This window comes from Cavia porcellus, unplaced genomic scaffold (assembly GCF_034190915.1).
Source record: "Cavia porcellus strain 051 isolate PalLab524CR breed Dunkin Hartley unplaced genomic scaffold, mCavPor4.1 scaffold_4, whole genome shotgun sequence".
NCBI lineage: Eukaryota > Metazoa > Chordata > Mammalia > Rodentia > Caviidae > Cavia > Cavia porcellus.
The window spans coordinates 63,272,065-63,294,961 of record NW_026947487.1 but is presented as its reverse complement, the minus strand read 5'-3'; the positions used below and the strand labels follow the sequence as shown (position 1 = coordinate 63,294,961).

The following is a 22,897-nucleotide window of genomic DNA, read 5'->3' as shown; positions in this document are numbered from 1 at the left end:
TAAGCCCTCACACAGGCCAGGGTGTGCTTTTTTAAATGTGTGTGCATCTCAGTGAATAGATATGATTAACACAGCAACTATCCAATTGGGAACACCTGGAGCCAGTCAAAAAATATGCTTATACTGAAGTTTAGCAACACAGAGGTTAAGCAACTGGAAAGTGGCAGTGAGGATCCAAGTTCACACCTGCCCAACTCCAAAATCCCTTCACCACTCTACTACCAGAATCAACACCCAGAAGCTACCTAGCATGTTCCCAGAGACTCCCCTCCACAGAATACTAAGCCTAGCAGAGCAGCTGAATACGACTGTCAACAGCAGCATCCAGGTCATGTGCACACTAATGCTTTCACACATGCATGTGACACAAATGCTTTGCCTAACATGAAACAAGTCCCAAACTTGACATTTTTAAATAGAAAAGAAACCAAAAAAAGTCTATAAAATAACATCTAGGGGCTGGGGATTTAGCTCAGCGGCATAAGTGCCTGCCTTGCAAGCAGGCAGTCGTGAGTTTGATCCCCGGTACCGATAAAAAGGAAAAAGACAAAAAAAAAAAAAAAAAAAAAAGGAAAAGAAAACAGGAAATCAAATGATAAACTCAGCGAAAAATATTTGAAACACATGATAGTCAAAGGAAACTTTTAAATTCTTTATTAGTACACATTTGCAGTCACAGTGATTACATTCATAGTGGGGACCTGGTATATTTACATATTTTAATTATTATTTCTCCTCCTCTCCCTCCCCTATCCTCCATCTCTAGATCCCTTTCCCATTTGCAAAAGAGCTGTCTCCCCAATTCTTATTCTCCATTTTTTATTTTGCACTTATTTATGTTTTGGGTTTCTTATATAAGAGAACCAATGCGATATTTAAACTTGTGTGTCTGATTTTATTTCACTTAACATTATGGTCTCAAGGTGTGCCCATTTTCCAACATACTGTTTTTCAAAACAAAAGTTAAAAACCAGATTTCGGGGGCCTGGAGTGTAAGTCAGTGGTAAAGCACTTGTCTCACATGCACGAAGCCCTGGTTTCCATCTCCAACACTGAAAAAAAAAAGCAGATTTCATTAAAAAAAGTATATATGTTCATGAATGCTAAATATATAAACACATAAAAAGCATAACTATAAGTTAGATTATTGGCAGTGGTTATTTCTATGAAATGATAAGAACAGAGAGGATTTTACCTTTGCTGGTATCTCTCCATGCCGGAGAGGGGCAGAGACAGAGGAAGCATTGTCATTAGGAATAAAGTCCCTGGAGATGGGGTGGGATGGGGTGTAGTGAGAAGACACCTGGTAAATGGAACCTGAGAGTTTGTTTCCCTGTGAGGTAAGGTCCAGAGCTGCTCCCCACATGATAGCAGAGTGACACAGCCTGACAGGTGAGGTGGTACTACTGCACGAGGCTCCCACAGCCTCAGAATGGCCTGTGGAGCAGCAGAAAGTATTTCTTCCCCGACAAAAGGGTTACAAAACTGGCTGAGAGAACTAGAGCATCCATGAGGGCCCCGGCATGCAAGTGGAGGGCATAAGCTGATGGTAAGGGCAGGCAGAAAGGAGCAACAGAGGCCACCTTACCAAGATTATGATCATGATTCAGAACACGCACACACAAACTCTGAGACAGGTGCCACCCTGTCTGTGGCACCTGTGGTGAAAGAAGAGAGCAGAGAAACACTGAACTGACCTTAGGAAAGCTGGTAGGGACCAGGAGACACCACACTCCTCAGGTAGATTACAGCATACAGGAAGATAAGAAAGCAAAACAGGGTGAAACAAACTGCAGGAGAGAATTAAAGGTTTGGAAAGCTGAGCAGGGATAAGAGAAAGAGCTCAAAAGAAAGATAAAGTCGTACTGATATTCACTGTAGGCCTCAATATGTGAGTTGTGTAAAATGAACCCAAAACAACTGTTTGATAGGACTGTTTTAGTAAAATAAGGTGCCACTGTGATAGGCTGGATTCACATACACCTCTCCAACGATGAGATGTTTCCATAATTTTACATTAACAATTTTAATAAAAAATAATCTTACTATAGCTCATTTATTTACTCACTTTCAGATCTCCTATTTACTAAACAGAAGAGCATTGCAATATGCCCATTTATTGAGATTAGTTTTACTGTAAACATGAATATTGCCAAAGCATCATCTCAGAATTAACAGTTTTCCATGCAGAAGTAATGTGACCAAGTGCTTGTAATCCAGTCACCTCATCTGTTACACAGACAGTACTTCTAAACTGGTAAGATACTGATTTTAGATTTCCTCTCCATAGCAGGATACATGATTCAACACGGCATTTTTTTTTTCAGGGGCTACAGCCTAGATCAGTTTTGCGCTTTCCTTGTCAAACCCAAGTTAACTGAACTGAGTAAACCGAATTCATAACTTGTTTCTAAATACTGCCAGGACAGACTGTCTTTCCTTTAAGGAGATAGTCTTGGGAGCTCTAGAAACTAATTCTTCATTACGTACTTACCACAATTAGGATACAACTGCCAATCGATCATATGCTAATATTTTACACAATTACTTCATTTAAACTTAACAACTTAACTCAGGAAACTGAGTCTAAAAACGTTGAGCTGCAGAAACAAAGGCACAGAGCAAATGCCAATGCCCTAAACTGACTTCAAAGACGTGTTTTTCCCACTATGCCACAATACCCTGCTGTTGAAAATACATGTTATCTTTGGTTTGTGTTTTTGAAAATTCTTATCCAGGCATCCAAAATGTTACAAGGGCCGTTCTACCACTGCCGCCTCACATCTCTCCCCTCTCTCCTACACCTTTTCTCTGCCATCCGCCTTACCTCCATTCCCAAGCCCAAGGGTCCCTTAAGGATTTATAGAACCTGCTTCCCCTGCCTGCCTTCACTTCCTCCCCGCGGAGCGCCCATCCTTGCGAGAGACGCGGACTGCACAGCTCTCCCAAGTTCCAGCCGCAGGTTTCCGCAGCGCCGCCACCGTCCACCTGTCCCTACGCGCACGCACCTCGACGCGCGCACGCAGAACACACACACGCCCGCGCGCAGCGGGGGGTCTCCTACGGGGACAGCCGCTGCTCAAAGGCAGGGCCTTCACCTTTGCACACCCAGGAGCTCAAGATTCTGCACATAACAAAGTTTGGCCAAAAGCTTAAATAAGCGAATAAAGGAATTTTATTTTACGCCGACGTGTGCGTTTTACGTGTCCTAGACCGTGAACGAATCAGAAGCCGGAAAACCCTGTGAAGGAAAAGCGCTTTTTTAAATAATTTTAATGAACCTGTTCACAGTATCAGCTCAACCCACAGTGGCCCCGCCCCCTCTGCCAATCAACCACTCCTCGCGCGTGCGCAGGAGTCTCCTGCGCCCAGAGCCCCGCCCCGAGGTCGAGGCGGGCGGTTAGAACTGGTAGAAGCCTTTCCTCCACTGATCCACCTGCTATGACGATCACCTACAGCTGCATTGCTAATGGACGAGCGGTCCTAGCGGAGCTGGCCTTGACCGGCGGCTCCTATCAGGTACCTGCGGGTCCGCGCCTGCGCCCCCGAGGGCTTCCTCGAGACTGGCGCCCGCCCAGCGTTTCCTCAGGACGCGGCGCCGCTGAGCGTCGGGAACCGGCTCTGTGGGTACAGGCTGAGCCTCGCGAGAGGCTCCGCCCATCCCAGGAGAGGCCCCGCCCCATCCCGCGTCAGGTCGTGATGCCAACGCAGGCGTCGTGTGTGCGCCCCTAGGGGTTAGGTCTGGTACTGCATGCACCCTATTTGACCGCCCAACTTCGTAGACTTTAAATTCTCTCCAGTGCAGAGTAATGCCCTGCGGTTCAGCACACAGGTAGCGAACATGTGGTTGCAAAGTCTCAAAGAATGTGAAGGAATCAGCCGTGAAGATGAACCTGACATTGTCCTGGAACTCCTTATCCCTGTGTCTGTATTGTTGTTGTTGCTCAGTGTCACAAAGCTTATCAATGCAGGTCGGTTCACAACGTTCTGTAGCACTTGGCAAGGATCAGGCACTCCCTACCGGCTATAGTTGAAGGTGATCAGACCACAGATTAGGGTGCCTGGCTCATAAGAATTAGTCTCAGGCTAGCAGGGGGAACGGAAGGAAAACTGCAGAGGGAACACCACAGTGTGTTTGGGAATCTCTAATAACTGAGGGTGGCTAGAGAACCGGGTTACAACTTGTAGGGCCCAAAGATGAGGCCAGAAACGTGGATGGAAGATAATACTTGCCAATCCCTTCCTGCTGTGTTCCTTAGGGTTCTAACTGCAATCCTCTTTGCAACTTAATACACTCATTCATAGCCATGAAACCTTTCCTGTGGTTACTGTCAAATCCACTTCCAAAGTTAGCTCTCTCCAGAGCTGAATTGTCTAGTGGAAAAAGTTCAAACATTGTCTAGAAATCAATTATCTTTCTTAACAGATTACCCCTTTCAAATTTCAGATCTTGTTGAGTAGTAGCTCTACTGAGTCATTCTACTGAGTCTACTGAGCTGCAACCTGGGAGTCGTCTTCAATTTTTCTTTCTTTTTCATCTTCCCATCTGTCTGTTCATTCATTACCCAGTTCTGTCTGCTCTGTTTCCTGGGAATACCTTGAATCCATCTTTTCGTCTAAACCATGACCCCACTTGGGGGCAGTATAACCTCTTCCATGGTTAGAGACCTGAATTCTTAGTGGAAGCTTTCTCTGCTTCCAGGCTAATTGCATCCTCGCCCCGCTTTACTAAACTGTTTACCAGTCTGAATTGCAATCTTATTTGTCTCGGCCATTGAACTTCAAGATAGGGACTATCTTCTCAGCCCACAATGCTTAATAATGGTACAAACTTTTTGCAAAGATGCAAAAATGAATTGAAGATTTTCAGAAGCTGAGAGGCCTCTCAGAAGCAAACTAGAAGTGAAGAAGTTGAAAGGAATGGGCTGTCCACAAGTAAAGGGGATTAAAAGTGTGGAATGTCTGCTGGTCAGCAAGCAAACCAAGGAGAAAAAAGATGGCAAAGAACTTTAAAGAACACTTCAGTTTGAAAGGAAAGAGAGAGCTTTGTGCCAGGGCTTCACTCAATGCTAAGGACCGTCACACACAAAAAAAATTATATGGATTTGAAGAACATTTATACCAAACATAGTGTTCAGTCACCATATATAGGGTCCTATAGCTGGACAGGTGATCTTCCTGAGACCAGATATTAGGGCATGGCACACTGATTATGCAAGTAGGACACGTACACAGAACAGCTTCTGAACCCTGTACCTCATACTAATCAAAGAATGCTAAGTTCAATTCTTTCGGCACAAAATCAAGTAGATTTTTCTATTGGATGGCCTAGGTCTGATGTTAAACTACGAGTATGAAAGATGGTGGCCATTAAGAGTATGGCCACTGAGAATTCACCAGCCTGCTCTGCATACTGCAGGGTATATTTCTTTTCCTCCTTTAACTGGGCTGTGCTCACTCTGCAAAGCACATCTTTTCCTTTCTGTTCTTACCTTTAATAAATGTAAAACCTCTATGTTTTTTGCTTGCAGCAATGGTTTGAACAGGATAACAGCATAGAAGAGACCCCTGGGTACCCCAGTACCCGCTAATACCCACTCTTTCCACCCCACAAGGAAACAAGTCAGACACATTACTGGGTCTATAGCACATGAATTCCAAAAACAACTAGAGCCCACTTCATTCTGTATTTTACTGTATTTTCGTGTTTTACTTTGTTCTGTTTCAACAATATCTTATTGTTTACATTTTCTGAAAGAGACATGGGAGAAACTAGGGCCTGGATATAGTCCCAAACTAACTGCAGAGTAACAAAAAACTTATTTATTACTTTTTCAAGTTTCTTAGGAAGTCCTTTCCTAGAAAATACCATCTTTCTGGCATGGTGGCACATGCCTATTATGCCAGCAGTCAAGAGACTGAGGCAAGAGGATCACTGTGAGTTCAAGGCCAGCCTGGACTATGAAGTGAGACTGTCTCAAAAAAAAAAAAAGAGAAAGAAAAATGAGGAGGAAGAAGAGGAGGAGATGATGATGATTAGGAGGAGGAGGAAGAAGAATGAAAGAAAGAATCCTATCTTAACTTTTTAGGCAATACCAAGAGTTTCAGGTTTTACTTTCTACCACTGATAAGCTTTACCCTTTCATAAAATTTTCTATTTTAAGTGTCATTTAATGAAAATAGAAATGTTCATGAGAAGTGTGACTATTCAAGGCTTAAGTAACTTTCAGATTCTTTTTATGCTTCTAAAGTAAATCAATAGGATTCCATACAATGCACTATATTTAGGGAATTCTGAATATTGTGGTTTTGCAAATTTTTTTCAAAGAACAAGAGTTCTTGGCAACATTTTTTTTTAACTTTTTATCTGTACCGGGGATCGAACTCACGACTGCCTGCTTGCATGGCAGGTGCTTATGCCGCTGAGCTAAATCCCCAGCCCCTATTGGCAACTTTTTTTAAAAAGAGGTAATGAACAATACTAAACATTTTTATCTTTAAAAAAGATTGCAAAGAGTTACTAAATTCAAAAAACAAGAACTGACTATTTTTAATTTATCAACATTTTATAGTCTCAATGGCTGCTCCCCAGTCTCTAAGTCTATAATGGCTTGTGTCTAGATGTCCCACCAAAACCTCATGCACTCATAAGTGGGGCTTTTCAGAACTGGCTAAACCTAGAGCATGTGATAATGCATTAAAGGATGTGTGGTATTAAATTAGTCCATTGATTTGAATTAGCATAGTTCTGGGAAATGGAGGCCCCATCTTTGGTATACGTGGCATCAACTAATTAGAGCCTGAATAGAATATAAAAGAGAGGGAAGACATCTTGCTGCTTGTTGTTGCTTGCTGCTTCCTAATTTACCACGCATTATTTCTCCTCTGTGATGCCCTTTTCATATGCCATCCTTCCTTGGAGCTGGCCAATTATGGATTGAAACTTCTACAAACTAAACTGAAATAAATTTTTCCTCTTTCAACTTGTGGATGTCAATTATTTTGTCTCAGCAATGAGAAAGATAACTAAGACAGATTTTGGTACCACGAGTACAGTCACTGCTGTGATATTACCTGGCCATGTGGGTCAGGAGCCTTTGGAACTTGCTTGTGGAAAGATATTAGAAAGGTTTGGAGATGCTAGCTGAAGAAGCAGCCCCGGAATGCTATACGCTGAACTTGATAGGAGATTCTAGTCAGAGCTCGGAGGTCCAGATTGCTGATAGAAATGCTGCCAATAAAGACCAGACTCAGGGGGTTTCAGTTAGGAACAAGAAATGCATTGGGGGCCTGGGGATTTAGCTCAACGGCATAAGTGTCTGCCTTGCAAACGCGCAGTCAGTGAGTTCAATCCCCGGTACCATTAAAAAAAAAAAAAAAGAGTGGAATATATTTATGCCGGGCATAAGCTGGGGGAGGCTGAGACATGAGGATCAATGCGAGTTCAAGACCAGCCTAGGCTACAAAGTGAGCTCAAGGCCAGCCTGATCTGCATAGAGAGACCCTGTCTCAAAAAGACAAAAAAGAAAGAAAGAAAGAAAAGAAATGCATTGGCTGTTGGACTCTAGACCATATGTGTGTTATCCTTTGGCAGAAATTTTGTATTTTGTTTTGTCCAAAGACTAGCATGAGACTAAGAATAAGGGAAGTGGATTAATTAATCTGGTGGAAGAAATTTCAAGGCAGTCTAGTGAGGAGGCAGTAGAATAGCTACTCTTAAGGACTTTTAGCCAGATCTATATTAATAATCAAAAGCAAGGAGCCCAGGAGAATAATTTAAAACATTTGTAAGTTTGGCCAGAAAGGAAGCTCTGGTAAAGTGGTGGACTGCAAAGATGGAGCAGAGAACTTTCTTGCTGAAAAGGAACAAGACAGTAGAAAAGATGACCTGATATCACAAGAGCCAGCAGAACTTCACCCTTTGCAGCCTCAGAATTCCAGAGATGAAAGACTTTGCTTTGAGAAGACAGCGCCAGACACATTTCAGAATGGTGGAAGCCTAGAGAATTTGTTCCTCAAGACTGAGTTCACAGTTCTCAGCAATGTAGGCACTCAACCCCTACAGTCAAGAGAGAGGAAAACCTGGCTACTACTCCAGCTAGCAGCAGATCTTGGCATTATCCACATAGTGCTGGTTTTAGCTGCATACAAGCTGAATACAAGAGTTGTGGGGTTCAGGAAGGCTTCCACCCAGATTTCAGAAAAAAAACTTGGGAGGCCAAGTAGTATGCCCCTAAGAAAGCAGTATGGGAAGCTGTTCATGTAAAATCAGAAGTACAGTGGACCCCCAGGAAGGTTGGGAAAGCCAGGAATGTGGATAATCTGATAAAAAGCAAGAAAACCTGGCCCAAGAGAGAAGCCACAAGAGCTGCAAACACCCACAGTGCCATAGACATGTAGCAGCCCAAGCCCTTGGGAATCCACAGCTTGCCACAAATCACCCCAGATGCTGGACATGGAACTATGGAACTTTATGTTTAGCCTACTGGATTCAAGTCTTGCTTGAGTCCCTTTCCTATCTATCACCCTATTTGTACATTTTGAAATAGTAATATATATCTTATCATTGAATGTTGGAATTGTTTAACTTTCTTCATATTTGTATAGGAGCTCATGGCTAAGAGCTTGCCCTTATTCTCAGAAGAGACTTTGGATTTAGACTTTCCAGCAGTGCTAAAACTGTTAGCATTTTGGCAACTCTTAGAGATAGATTAAATGCCTTTTGCACACAGGGATGTGCATGAGTGTTTTGGTGGGGCCAGGGGTATAATTTTATTACTAAGGGTGTGCAGTACTAAATTAGCCCACTGATTTAAATTAATGTAATCCTGGGTATAGAAAGTGGAAGCCCCAACCTGGGTGTGGGTGGCACCAATCAATAGATTTAGAGCCTCAGTAGAATAAAAAGGAGAGAAAAGGCAGATTTGCTGCTGATTTTTGCTTGCTGCTTCTTGCCTTGCCATGGATACTTTCTCGATGAATAGTTTCTCTGCAGTGCCCCTCTGCCATCCCACCCTTCCTTGGAGCCAGCTTACTATGGACTGAAACCTCCAAAAACTGTAAGCTGAAATAAGCCTTTCCTCCTTTAATTGGTGAATATTGGCTATTTTATCTCAGCAATGAAAAAAGTAGCTAAGATAAGGTCCCATGTATGATGACTATAAAAATAAGATCTGTATTTATGCTGTTCTTATGGGTATTCATAAAGAATATATATTTATATGATCTGAATATTTTCCTCCAAATTCATATGAATATTTTATGACTTCTGTCTCTTACCATGCATTATGAATCACATCCATTACTTCTTTTAGGAAAAAGTTTTTCTTTAATTACTTAGAACAGTGGTAAATATAGGAAATAGTGAAAGACACTGTTAGTCTTCTACAGAGAAAATGTTGGTTGTTTATTTTTAGGAAGCAGCAGCAAAAGTGCTTAGCCTGGTGCTTTTTACAGCCAGACCAGAGACCACAGTGCAGATGGGAAGGTATGTTCTAATACAGTCAACTTTTTAAATTACTAGCTGATAATTCCAATGTTAAGAAACTACTAGTTGTACATATGCTTGATTGAGCCCACAGATATGCCATCTATATGTAAAAGTATAAAATCATGGATGGAAATGATAAAGCCTCATTGAAGACAGCAGTCACATCTCTGCAAAGAGAGTGAAAGGAAGGAAGGAGACATAGAGGATATTAATTGTATCTCTAATACTATAACTAGATGGAGAGTCTAACAGTGTTCTGTTATCTTTTCTCTGTATTTTCTTAGTATACCCAAACATTTCATTAATAAAAAAGGCAACTTCTACTTAAAAATATCTTTAATAACACCAAGAATATAGCAATCATTCTTAAGTTTTACTTGGGATATCACATGCTGTGGTCTTAACCAATCCTGAAAACACTTGCTAGTAAAGAAATGGGTGAGGGAAAAGAGAGCTTCTATTATTTTTAGACACTTCTATTTTGTAAGAGCAGGTTTGTGTTAATTATTTCGTCTAAAGTAAAGCACAGTTACAAAAACCACATCAAAGCTGGTGCAGTGATACACGCCCGAAGTCACAACTGCTAGGGAAACTAAAGCAGGAGGATCACATGAGCCCAGGAGTTCCAGGCAGCCTGGACAACTTACATTTCAAAACAAAAGCAAGGAAAAAATCACATCAAACAAAGAGCTTTGTGAAATACTGCCGAGGGACTTCCAACAGCAACTATCACCAAGGGCAAAAAAACCAGGATCCTGCCAGTCGCCCCCAAACTCCCCACATCATGTGTTGTGTGCCATTCACTGATTTCCCCCCTCAAAATCAAAATCAACCATGACTCTACTACTGTAGCAATTCCTTCCCCATTTTTTCATTACCCCAGCTCCCAAACATGCATGCTCAGATAGTAGCCCAGTCCAGCCTATTTTTTCAACTTTCTGTCTCTGTCTCTGTCTCTGTCTCTGTCTCTGTCTCTCTGTCTCTGTCGGGGGAGGGGTGTCTTTCTCTCTCTCAATTTGATCTCTCCCTCCCTCTCTTCCTGTGCCTCTCCTCTGTACTGGGGATTGACCCTGGGGACTTCATACTGAGCTACATTCCCAGTCCTTCAGAACCCCTGGTCCCTACCCCCATGATTGTTTTTTTGACACAGGGTCTCACTAAGTTGCCCAGGCTGGTCTTAACCTTATAGTCCTCCTGAGTTATTCTCCCACAGTACTAAGACCTAAATCTCTTCTAGTAAATATATACCCTCTACATTCATTTCCTTTTCTTATGGTTTATTGTTGAGGAACACAAAAAGTTTCCCAGTTTACAAGTAGGTTTGCTGATTGCATCTCAAAATACAACTCACCATGCAACTGGGTACAGACACTCAATCCCTTTGACAAAACTGTGTTTTTCCATTGGATGGTACTTGTAAACTTACATCTTCTGAGATGTCAGCAGCCATTGATACTCATTGCTGGCCCCTAGGACCACTAATTTATTGAGGATTACAAATGGTGTTAAACAGTTTTGTCCTCAGTGAAATAACTAACTGAAATGATTTCCAAGCCAGACACTTTCCTCATTCCGTATGCACTTTCCTATACTGTACATTCAGATTTGAGCCTTACATGAAGACCCCTTCCCTGAACTCCAGACTCATATGCCAACTTCCTGGGCATAGCTCTGCTTGGGTGCCTGAAGAATATGTTCAGCTATGTCCAAAGCAAAGCCTCCTCTTGTAGTCTTCCACACAACCCCTTTTCAGGTCCCCAGTCTGATGACTTTTGTTATCCTTGGCTTTTTATGTACTTTACATCCAAACACAATCCAGCAGCAAATCCTGTTGCCTTTTCCTTCTAAATAGTAACCAAGCCATCACCATCCCCTCCTAGGTCACTCCATACAAAATCATTTTTCTCATTTTGATTTTTAATGATTATGCTTTCAAAAAAGATAGCCTTAATAACATTTTCTAATTATGGCAAACACCGTATGTTTCCAAAATCAGATTTACAAAACAAAGTTTCTTCAAGATGTCTAATTTTCACTCCTTTTCTCTCACACACTATATAGGTAATGATTTTCAACAAGTTTCTGGTTTTTAATTTTCTTTTTCTTTTCTTTTTTTCCTACAAGCAACACTTTCTATAAAAAATACATTATAGAATACATGTATACATTCGTATGTCCTGTATAGCAACATATAGGATATATTTTCTCCATTTTCTTTTCATCAACTAACAATATATCCTGAACATCAAATATTCACATTTGTAACTTTAAAAATAGTTTCTACCTGGGCCTGTAATCTCAGAATTCAAGAGGCTGAGGCAGAAGGATCACAAGTTTAAGACCAGCCTGGGCTACCTTGTGAGTTAAGGCCAGATGAACTATAGAGAAATCCTGTCTCAAAAAAAAAAAAGAAAGAAAGAAAGAAAGAAATAAGAAAATGAAAAGAGAGAGAGAGACTAGCTTCTGAATATTACTAATAACATACTAAGCATAAATTTAAGATATTTCTCCTTTTTTGGCCAGGGATTTAGCTCAGCAGCATATATGCCTGCCTGGCAAGCACAAGGTTGTAAGTTTTTTCCCCAGTACCAAATATATATATATTTCTTCTTTTCATTTTGAATATCAACTTATCTTAAACTAGATGTAACTTTCAGGTAGAATCAAGAATTCTTTGTCCAGCAGTCAGTCTTTCAAATTTATAAATAAAAGTATTTCCTTGTGAAGTATATGTATATCAGTCACTATCATCATTAAAATGTGTTTAGCATATTGTTCTCATGATATGAAGATTTATTTGAAATGGCACAGCTGTAAATTTTCTGCCTCTAGAATTATCTTCTGTACTTGTTCCTGAAAATCCTCATTCTTATACATACCCAGTTTAACATTTGACCAAGACTGTTGCTTGTTAACCATTCAGGAAGACTAGATTAATTTGTAGCCATTCAGCATCAAGGGATGGATGCTCTTCTGAGAAGCAGGAAAGGTCTAGCAGTTGGAGTGGCTGTGGAAAGGCACATTTTAGCTTACTAGTAGCAGTTTAATTTCCCTCTCTCCAACTTATCAAGTTGTCCAGAATATTTGATTTTGATGATTTACAACTTTTAAATTCTCATCTATCAAAATATAAAGCCAAGAAGTATCAAAATTATCTACCTAAAAATTTAAGGATAATAAAAGTTAGTGAATGTAATATTTTCTGATTAGGCAAAATCTTGATTCAGCCTTAGAATTTTATTTTTGTCCAAACTATTGCAAACAAATCTTGGCATGGTGGCACACGCCTGTAATCCCAGCACTCAGAAGGCTGAAGCAGAGGAATCCACATAAGTTTGAGGCCAGCCTAGAATACATAAGGAGACTCTGTCTCAAGAAACCAAAAGAACAAAAACAAACAAGCAAATAAATGTATTAGCAAATAAATAAATGTATTTATAGTTCTAAAGTTTTACATATATTTTTATTAATGCAATTTTAAATATATATTCAAGCTGTATACATTTTTATTTAACATAATTTAATTTGTCAAGTAGATAAAAGCTCTTCTCATCATTCTGATTATAAAGTTATTTATGTAATTATTTATATAGTTGACCAGTTATGACAGTTCAAAAATCAAATCCTCAGTGCAGGTGCTTAATTTCTTCAATATTTGTAAACACTAAATGTATTCTTTTCAAAGCTATGTCTACCACACTCTCCTTATCGACGGAATTACTTACTTATGTGCTACAGACAATGCCCTGGATATGGGAGCACCATCAGCATTTCTTAGAGAAGTAAGTGACTTTTCATACAACTGTAAGAACTTGTCAGCTTTGGCAGATATGAGGCTTCTGGTTTCTCATTCACTAGGAACAGTGTCACAAACCCAAAGCAGCCACTCACCCCTGTTCATATGCAGAGCCAGTTATGACCTTCAGAGGCTTCTCAATTTCACCTCTCAGCCCTCTCCTGCTCACATATGTTCCCTGACCCCAAGCAAGGTCTGCAAAGACCATCCACTCAGATGCATTACTGCTTTTCCTTATATTTCATTTTTTTTAATTACAAAATAAATTAAGCTACCCTAATATTGAGTATACTTTTTCAATAGCACATGTCTTAATTTGCAACTATTATATAAAGAGGCAATAACAAAAATTGTTGAAATTCTAAAGACATTTCTATATATGAATAGAAGACTATACAAATCAATTATAAGAGGTAAATAAGAAGAATATTTTGAAAGTAAGACAAATTAAGTCTAGGAAAAGTTTCAACTGAGAATGTCCAGCAAATATAAATTATGGTATATAAAGCACTTACATCTATGTACTTATGTAGATATAAGAAATGTGGTAAATTTCTAAAGGATAATGAACCTCAACAGATAGTTCCTGCTTTTTTTATTGCCCCAAGTTTGGTCTCCAACCAGTAGGAGACTCCACAAAAGGCAGTCTAGAGACAGACAAAAGCTAAATCATTATTATGGTGATCTCTGTGTTGGTTTCTTATATTTAATTATAAATGAAACTAATATATTGTTTTAATTACAAATATATAATTCAGGATAAATATTTTAATAAAAATACTAATAAAAACACAGATATACTGCAGTCACTAGTAATCACTCTTCCATCAAATTCATGAATCATATATGTATTTTCTCTTTGGTACACTAACTTAGAGGATGCAGTTCAAATTACACCTATCTATGGATGGGGTCTGAGATGACCAGGCCTAAATATTGAATTCACTCTTCAGTTATACCTAGACCAGTTTCTGGAGTCCAGATGCCAAGTAGCCACTTAACTGAATATACTCTGATTTGTTTTCTCTCTGCCTGTTGCAATGAAACATCCCAACTTTACCACCATCTTTCCAGGTGACACAAAATTGCTAACCACATAATATTTACCACCGCTTCTAAGAAATACAACATATGTACAAAGAGTTCAGAATTCTGTTCCGAGATTTTGAAGTATCCTATAATAAGGGTTTGATAGAAAGTCCTGACATTTAGTTAGCATTGTTGTGTTATTGTCCAGTGGATTTTGAAGCTGAGAGCAAGAGAGAAACAAAACACTGTTTAGAAAAGGTCATGAGCCACAGGGAAATACCTGTTCATCCCCTTTGGTCCTTCAATCTACCAAATAAAGACAGTACTCACAGCCATACCAAGTTTCAGAGAGGCTCAGCAAGAGGAGGTCAGTTTGGGGCAGTTTTCATAAACCCTACATCTTAATATAAAAAGATGCAATGTCACTAAAATGCCAGGAATGTTATAGTTTCTTTTATTTTCAAGTTTCTGACAGGCTTTGCTTCAAATGAATACAGGCTCTGTAATTCTCCAGTTGAATTATCTATATAGATTACATATTTCCATTCATTTCTCCAGGTTAGTGATACTTTTACAAGAAACCCTTTGATGTCACAAGAACATTTTTGTCCTTCACATGCAGTTGCTGCAGACTTTCAACAAGTATTAGGACAGTATATGGTATGTACTTCAAATTATGGCCCTAAATATTATCAAAGTTGTGTTCACTTCAGTGGCACACGTACTAAAATTGGAACGAGACAGAAAAATTATATTATCAGGGTTGCAGTTGATAAAACTGTTATGAGCTAAAAGCTGTAAAAGAGAATGAGCACTATCTTTATAGAAAGACAGAGTGACACCCACGATACATTGCTAAAGCAAGAGAAAGTATGCTTACGTTTACTTACATTCTCACATGCAATCATTTAAGGGAATAAATACAAATATAGTTGATGTCTGCTTGTTTACTGTTTAAAAATAAAGGGGAAGAGGAAGAATAAACCAAAAACACATGATTGGCTCTGTGGGGATGAGGAGACAAAGGAGGGAATGACAGTTATAGAAACTAAGCAGCTTTGGGGAAGCTTCTATTGCAAATTTGATTGTGGAGCCCTATAAAGGCTTTATGTAGTTATAAAATATGATTAAATTAAACTTTTAAAAGCTGTCCCTACTAAGTGAAATAAGAGATCACTAAAGGACAAATACTCTACAATTCCACTTTGGCTACCTGGAGTGGATAGAAAGTGGAACGGTGGTTGGGGCGGTGGAGACACGGGATATGGTAGTTTAGAGGCTCTGTTGGGGAAGCTGAAGAAGTTCAACAAGTGGGTGATTGTGCCAATTGCACAACAGTATAAATGTACTAATGCCACTGAACCATGTACTTTAAAATTGTTAAATGGAGCTGGGTGTGGTAGCGCCTGCCTACAAATCCCAGTACTCAGGAGGCTGAAGCAGGAAAACAGTTCAAGGCCAGCCTGAACCACATATTGAGACCCTGTCGCCAAAAACAAAACAAAACAAAAATATATATATACATGAAATTGATACATTTTATGTACATATATGTATTTATCATAAATTTTTAACTTTTAAAGTAATCCCTAAAATTCAAAAGCAAAATCAAAACAAAAAATAAGAATCTAACTGTATACTGTTAAAAATTTAAAGATTGTATATATTTAAGTGATTCTATAAAATAATACTTTCAACTGGTTTCCTATCAGATTGTGCCCTAATGACAAAAAAAGAGCTAAAAATAAACTTTAAAACATCTATTTTGAAGAATTACATTGTTAGCATTAATACTATTACTATTCTGAAATTGACTTATGTAAATATAGACTTATGTGAATAATTGAAGTAAGAATCAATATTCTCAGCAAGAACAGTTACAAATATAAAAATCAGAAAAGAAGGAAAAAATGGAAACAAAACCTTTGTAAATAAGGAGGGGAAGGGAGATTAAAAAGGATGGAGAATAGGAAAAAAATCAAGTTATATACAGGTACAAATTCTCTATAATGAATGTGATCATTATGTATACAAAAAATGTACCAATAAACTTACTTAATATTTTAAAAACTCAATTAAAACCTTCTAACCCCAAATTTCCCCTAAAATTTTTTTAGTTTCTTTTTTAGCCACTGCAAAAGCCTAAAACCCAACCCAACTATACAATTAAATTAAAATTTTAAAAGTAACCTAAGTCCCAATTGTGGTGTCTAAATACCATCTTTGATTCAGAGAAATCAGGCCTGAGTCCAGACTTGAGACAGAAAACATGTAAGCCAGAAACATGTCATGACATCTAAATCAAGGGAGCCACGCAGTCAGCAAGCTCAGGGAAAAGGCACCACAGTAAAGAGGCTGCGCTGGCTAGAAACAGAGCAATCTGAGCGCCCTGGGCAACACTGAAGACAGCTGTGGTAACCACACCTTCAATCCTAGACACTGAAAAGGCTGGGGTAGGAGAGGTAGGAGGGTTTCAAGTTTGACACCAGCCTGGCTACTTAGCAAGACCCTGAGTCAAACCTAAAGCTTTGAGAAGGACTGAGGGATGGGTTCAGCGATCCCTGGATTCAAGTGCCCAACATGTGCACACACACACACACACACACACACCCTCGATGTAATGGGTTGTAACACACCAAATGGGTTTGACTCTATGAATTCCTAGACACTAACAAAGTGGGGGAAATATCCATTATCAGCCAACTTTGGAAGATACTACCTGTGACTCTGTACCTCTGAGGGATTTCATAGTTGAGGAGGGAAGTTGTGTTTGCACTGTCAAAGAATGTCAGCCAACAAATGGTAGAGTGATAAAATACTGCCACTTTTAATGCTTAATGAGATAGTGGACCTAGACAATTATCATCAATAACTGATTAAAAATGAGGTAAAACACTAGGGAGAAACTTCATAATGGGTGAAACACGCCCAAAATCCCTAAAGTCACTGATTTTTTTTTCCTAATCTCAAATTAAAAGTCAATCAGAATGGATGACAATATGCACTGTATGTGCTGAAAATTTTCAGGGTTTTCTTCTCCTTCTCCTTCTTCTCTTTTCTTTCTTTCTTTTTATCCTTGAAATAAAATGTATTTTTTTAAAAAGTCAATCAGAAAATGTGTAGGACAGCACACATCTGAAATATTCTTATCCAAAAACATCAAGCCTGAATCTGACCGACCTTTTAGCTCTAACTCCAGTTAGAGAAAATAGATCAGTGAAATGATAATGAAATAATGTAATCAGCAAATGCCAAAATAGGAAAGTCTGTGACTAATTTAAAAGAGATGTAAAAGACATATCAAATGCAATATGTCACTTTTGTTTCATTTGTTTTGTTTTGTGGCACTGGGAATTGAACTTGGGGCTTTCACCCTGAGCTACATCCCAACCTTTTTTCATTCTGGAGACAGGGTCTTACTAAGTTGCCTGGCTGGAGCAAACTCCACTTTCTTGCCCCAGGCTCCAGAGCACTGGACTTACTACGTGAGCCACCATGCCCAACAGTATGTGAATTCTGGATCCTAGTTGGACTGAAGGACTGTTAAAGAACTTTGATTTGAGGATGCGGAGGTTTTGGTTTTGGTTTAGGGATTGAATAGACGGCCTTCATACTTGCTGCATCCCCAGCCATTTTCTTATTTGTTTTATTTCAAGACAAGATCTCACTAAATTGCTAAGTTGCCCACACAGGGCTCAAATTTGTGATTCTCCTGCCTCAGCCTCCCAGGAGTACTAGATTAGAGGTGTGCACCTGGCTGCAGTGACTTGTTTTAGATAAGGTTTTGTTTTTTGGTTTTTTTTTTTTTTTTTTGTCTTTTTCTTTTTTATGGGTACCAGGGATTAAACTCACGACCACACACTTGCAAGGCAGGCACTTATGCTGCTGAGCTAAATCCTCAGCCCCTGTTTTAGATAAGTTTAAGGAAAAAGTGTATTCTGTATGATATTAAGAACTTTTTGAGCAGTGATAATGCGGTGTTTGTGTTTTAAAATGTGGCCACATCTTTTAGAGATACAAAGATAAGCATTTACAGATTAAAATGCTAGAACCTGGTGTTTGCTTGGGTAGAGATGAAACATGATTGGTTATGTGCAGACAACTGCCTACACTAGTGATGGGTACCTAGGATTCACTGCACTTTCCTATGTCTGAGCTCCTTCCATAATAAAAACATTTAGCCCTTAGCAACCCCCATGCCTGTCCCTCAGCTGCGTGGTGTGGGGGTCCAGGCTTGGCTGCGTTCTCTGCTGAGAGTCTCTTCCACGAGGCCCTCCATGTGACCTCTGAGCTGCGTCCTTGCGAAAGCTTTGGGAAGGAATCGCCTCCAAGCTCACTCAGGGGTAGTCTCTGTATGAGGATATAACTGTGTGCTGGCTGCAGCGCAGGCAGTTAGAACCTGGAGACTCGCCCTTGTTCCCTTGCATGAAGATTCTTGGTGCAAGCGTTAAATTCTTTTGAGACCAGCAGAGGACTCGCTCCCACTCCACTCTCCTGGGTTTTCCACCTTGTGTCGTAATCGCAGCACTGAAACACATGACCTTGCATCTGTCTATTAAGTAAGACACGCTCAAGACTAGGGGAACAGACAGAGATGTGACCGTTGGAGGTCATGATAGCATGTGTCTACCACACAGCCTACCAAAATACTTAAGGATAAACCAGGCATGTGGCACACACCTGGAATCCCAGCTGGAGGTTGCGGCAGGAGCATCACAGTGAGTTCAAGGCCAAGCTACATGGCGATTCAAAGCCAGCCTGAACTTCGTAGCGAGACTGTCTTAAAAAAAAAAAAAAAAAAAAAAAGCTAAATATTTCATATTAACTTCATACATTTTATTATGGTAAATTCTACATATTCAACAGAAGAAAATACAATATTAGTTCACCTCCCTGAAACCTAGTTACTGTGGGAAAATATACACATTTTTAAGCAATTGACACCTCTAAATCCAAGAAATAATCTGTTTTACATTTAAAAACTAACCTGGTAAGCTTTAAATCTATAAAAATTTGTATAAAAGTATTACATTTCTTGTAATTAACAAAATGCGCCTAACTCCAAAAGACTAGTTTTTAAATTTTTGAAATATAGAGAGCCTGGCATGGAGTCACATGCCTGCAGTCCCAGCACTCAGAAGCCTAAAGCAACAGAATCACTGAGTTCGAGACCAAACTGGGCTCTATAATGAGTTCAAGGACAGACTAAACTATACAGCAAGACCTTGTCTCAAAAAAATTTTTTTGAAGTTCTGTGTCTCTTACACTGGTTTGTTTGGGTTGGTTTTATCCTCTTTAAAATGAAATTTTAAAATTATAGATATGTAATAAAAATTCAACTGTCACTGAATGGACCATTAACACTTTATCTTGACAAAAGTTCACTTAGATTCACTTAGATTAAAAAATTAACTCGGGGCTGGGGATTTAGCTTGGCGGCATAAGCGCCTGCCTTGCAAATGTGTGGTCCTAAGTTCGATTCCCAGTACCGATAAAAAGATTTAAAAAAAAAATTAACTCTTAAAAATAGAAAAAATGAGCAAAAATTAAAATCAAATATTAACTATCCAGATTTGATAACATTTGCAAAGACTATAGAGTCTGCCAAAAACAATGTATACACATATCAAGGAAAGAAAAATAGTATGATTTTTTTTTAACAAATGGTGTTTACCTCATATGGAGAATCCTAGAGGATGTCGTATATCACAGAAAACCCCTATACTGCCGGCCCTTAGCGAGGAATAGGAAAGTGTGTGGCAGCAATCTCAGTGAGCAGGGTTACCCAAGCAGCACTTGGTTGTACTAATAAATGTGTGGAAGCTAATGGCCACCATGCCAAGCACCTCCTGTAATTGTAGAGGCCAATCTTGTATTCTTGTGATGTCTCAATAAATTTTATATTAAAATATTTATGTAATTTTTTCTTTTCCTGAAATGTGTATACTTTTTTTGGTGGACTCCATATTTTCAAATAAAGTCACGTTCACAGCCACACTGAGTTGGGACCTCAAGATATCTTTGCGGGGACTGAATTCAACATAAAACCCTCCCTTTTCTACATCTAAGTAGTGAGCTCTTTGCAGAATACCAATCACAAATTTCATGGCCCAGTAACCAGTAAGATCAGAGGTCTATTTAAAGGTGGATTAGATCATTTCCCTAGAGCAAAGGGTTTTAATATCATTTCTTATTACAGAAGCAGGGCTCACTAATAATGTGAGGTAATTCTACAATATAAAAGGAAATATGAGTATCTCTTTATAATATGAATCACACCCCCCCCAAGGTGAGCACTTTTAACAATTCTGTATGTAATCTCTAGAACTATTGGGGGTCTGTATTTGTAATGTATATCTAACATAAATTTACACATATTATTTTTTTGAGACAAGGTCTTACTGCGTAGTTCAGACTAGGCTTCAGCTCACTATGTAGCTCAGGCTGGCCTTAAACTCATGGCAATCCTCCTGCCTCAGCCTCCTGAGTGCTAGGATCGCAGGTGTGCACACCATGCCTGTCTATACATACTTATTAAATAAAGAAAATAAGGATAGTTTGTACAATAGATAAAGCCCTCAAGGATGGCACTTCTTAAATATAAATCTTTTTTCTCCCTCTTTTATTTTTAATGGAAGTTCTGGGGATCAAACCTAGAGCCTCACACATGTTAGTGTTCTACCAGTCAGCAACACTCCCAGTCTTGATGTGAACCTTCCTTCTGCCTCTATCTGTGTAACTTTGGGCAAATTATTAATTTCTTTCAATTTCAGTTTGTTTATTTAGAAAATAAAAGATGACATGAGCACTACTTTACACAGCAATTTAGAAATTAAATGAGTTAATATGTATAAAGTAACTTTAAAAAGTACCCAGGATATACTAAGTGTTTTGGTAAATTATATTGTTCTATAGCTTATTTTTTAATGTAAGAAGGTATCATAACAATCTTTCTGTTCGTATATGTGCATTACCAGTTTTGAAACATGGTATAGTGCCATAACTTATTTAACAATTCCCATATGGATTGACATTGAAATTATATGTTATTTTTCATTATTAAAATGGCACAATGAGCATATTTGTGTGTAAGTTCACATGCAAATATGCTCACACAAACAGATATTTGCACAGAATGGCACATGTAAGCCAGGTACAGTGGCACACACTTAAAATCCCAGCACTTGGGGAGGCTGAGGAAAGTTTGAGCCAGCCTGGGCAACTCTGTAACTTATCAAGAACCTGTCACAAAATAAGAAATTGAAACAAGAGCTGGTCTTGGTGTGAGGGCCCCGAGTTCCATCACCAGCTCCAGAAAACAAAGAGAATGGAATGTACACATGGGTGGCAACAAAAGGTGAGACGGGAAGCCTGTGTATTTTCTGCTCAGGTTTACTGTGGGCCTAAAACTAGCTCGAAAGATAAAGTCGACTTTTAAACATAAATAACTAAATCTTTATGTAAGACTAAGATGGACAATTTGAGTTTCAGCTGACATGTGAGCTGACACTTTGTTCTATTTGTAGAATATAGTATAATAAATTCTACTTATAAAAAGTGAATTTGTATTATATTTCAACCCATATAGATGAAATACAATAAAAATCAAGGTAACAGCATAATTTCCACAAGGAGGAGTCAAGTGATGGATATAAAAAATTTTATGATCCAAAATGTTGATACAATTTTGGAAAAAGAAGAAAGATTAAATTTTTTCCTTGATGGAACAGATGATTCCTCAACAACTGTAAGTAATTTGTGTCTGTGTTGATGTCTCAACAGTGCTTCCAGCAGTGCTTGAGATAAACTACAAGAAGCAAAAATATAGTAGACTGTAGGGAGATAATCCTCCGTCACCAATCTGCGTTTTTATCAAAAAATATTTGAAATGCACCAAAAATATTAAAAGAATAATTATAAAACACTGAAAAACAACTCACTATATTTGGAAGGTAGTTATTTCTATAATAGAATAAAATCTTAGGTTAAGAAATTGATTTTTCAGCTGAGCATGATGGCACTTGCCTGTAATCCCAGCACCCAGGAGACTGAGGCGAAAGGATTGGTGCCAGTTCAGGACAAGCTGGGCTGTAAAGTGAGCTTCAGGCCCGTCTACATTGCCAAAAGGACAAAAAGAAAGAAAGAAAGAAAGAAAAGGAAAAAAATGATTTTTCAACAAATAAATTTCAAGGAGAAAAAAACAGAGTTTATAGGTAAATTGTTTGGATTTGGGGTCAGGCTCTAAAAATGACAATGTATAAAGGAGAATAAACTGGAAATTTCTATAGGTAAATGGATGCAGCTTGAGAACATACTCATTAGATAAATAGGACACACGAGTAAACGTCGTGCTGTTTCATTATTGTGAGAAACTGAAAAAAAAAGTTACGTAAATGTACGTAAAAAAAATAGTTAGGACAGTTTAAAAATAAAAATAAAAATGACAATGTGAAACAATTAGATATTTGAGCCCAGCTGGATAGTAGACGACATTCCAGAATTATTATTAATTTTAAGTATGCAACAGGTATTGTGGTTATCTTTTTAGAGTCATTATACAAAATGTTTATGGCTCAGATTAC

The 22,897-nt window shown here is 38.8% G+C and overlaps 1 protein-coding gene and 1 long non-coding RNA gene across 2 annotated transcripts in view; one reads left to right on the top strand and one right to left on the bottom strand.

The window, feature by feature from the left end:
• Positions 1–874: 874 nt before the first annotated feature.
• On the bottom strand, positions 875–3,671 carry LOC106025184 (uncharacterized). Its single transcript, XR_010046937.1, has 3 exons — positions 3,524–3,671; positions 2,828–3,241; positions 875–1,052 (listed from the first exon to the last, which is right to left on the bottom strand). It is a non-coding gene; the product is annotated as an uncharacterized LOC106025184 (long non-coding RNA).
• LOC134475723 (uncharacterized) overlaps positions 3,251–22,897 on the top strand; it is a 46,061-nt gene continuing 26,414 nt past the window's right edge. The window contains exons 1-5 of the mRNA XM_063247193.1: positions 3,251–3,519; positions 9,417–9,487; positions 13,176–13,272; positions 14,874–14,975; positions 21,904–22,062. Coding sequence (XP_063103263.1) covers positions 3,442–3,519; positions 9,417–9,487; positions 13,176–13,272; positions 14,874–14,975; positions 21,904–22,062 — 507 coding nt within the window. The 5' untranslated portion in view covers positions 3,251–3,441. The remainder of the gene's footprint in view (positions 3,520–9,416; positions 9,488–13,175; positions 13,273–14,873; positions 14,976–21,903; positions 22,063–22,897) is intronic.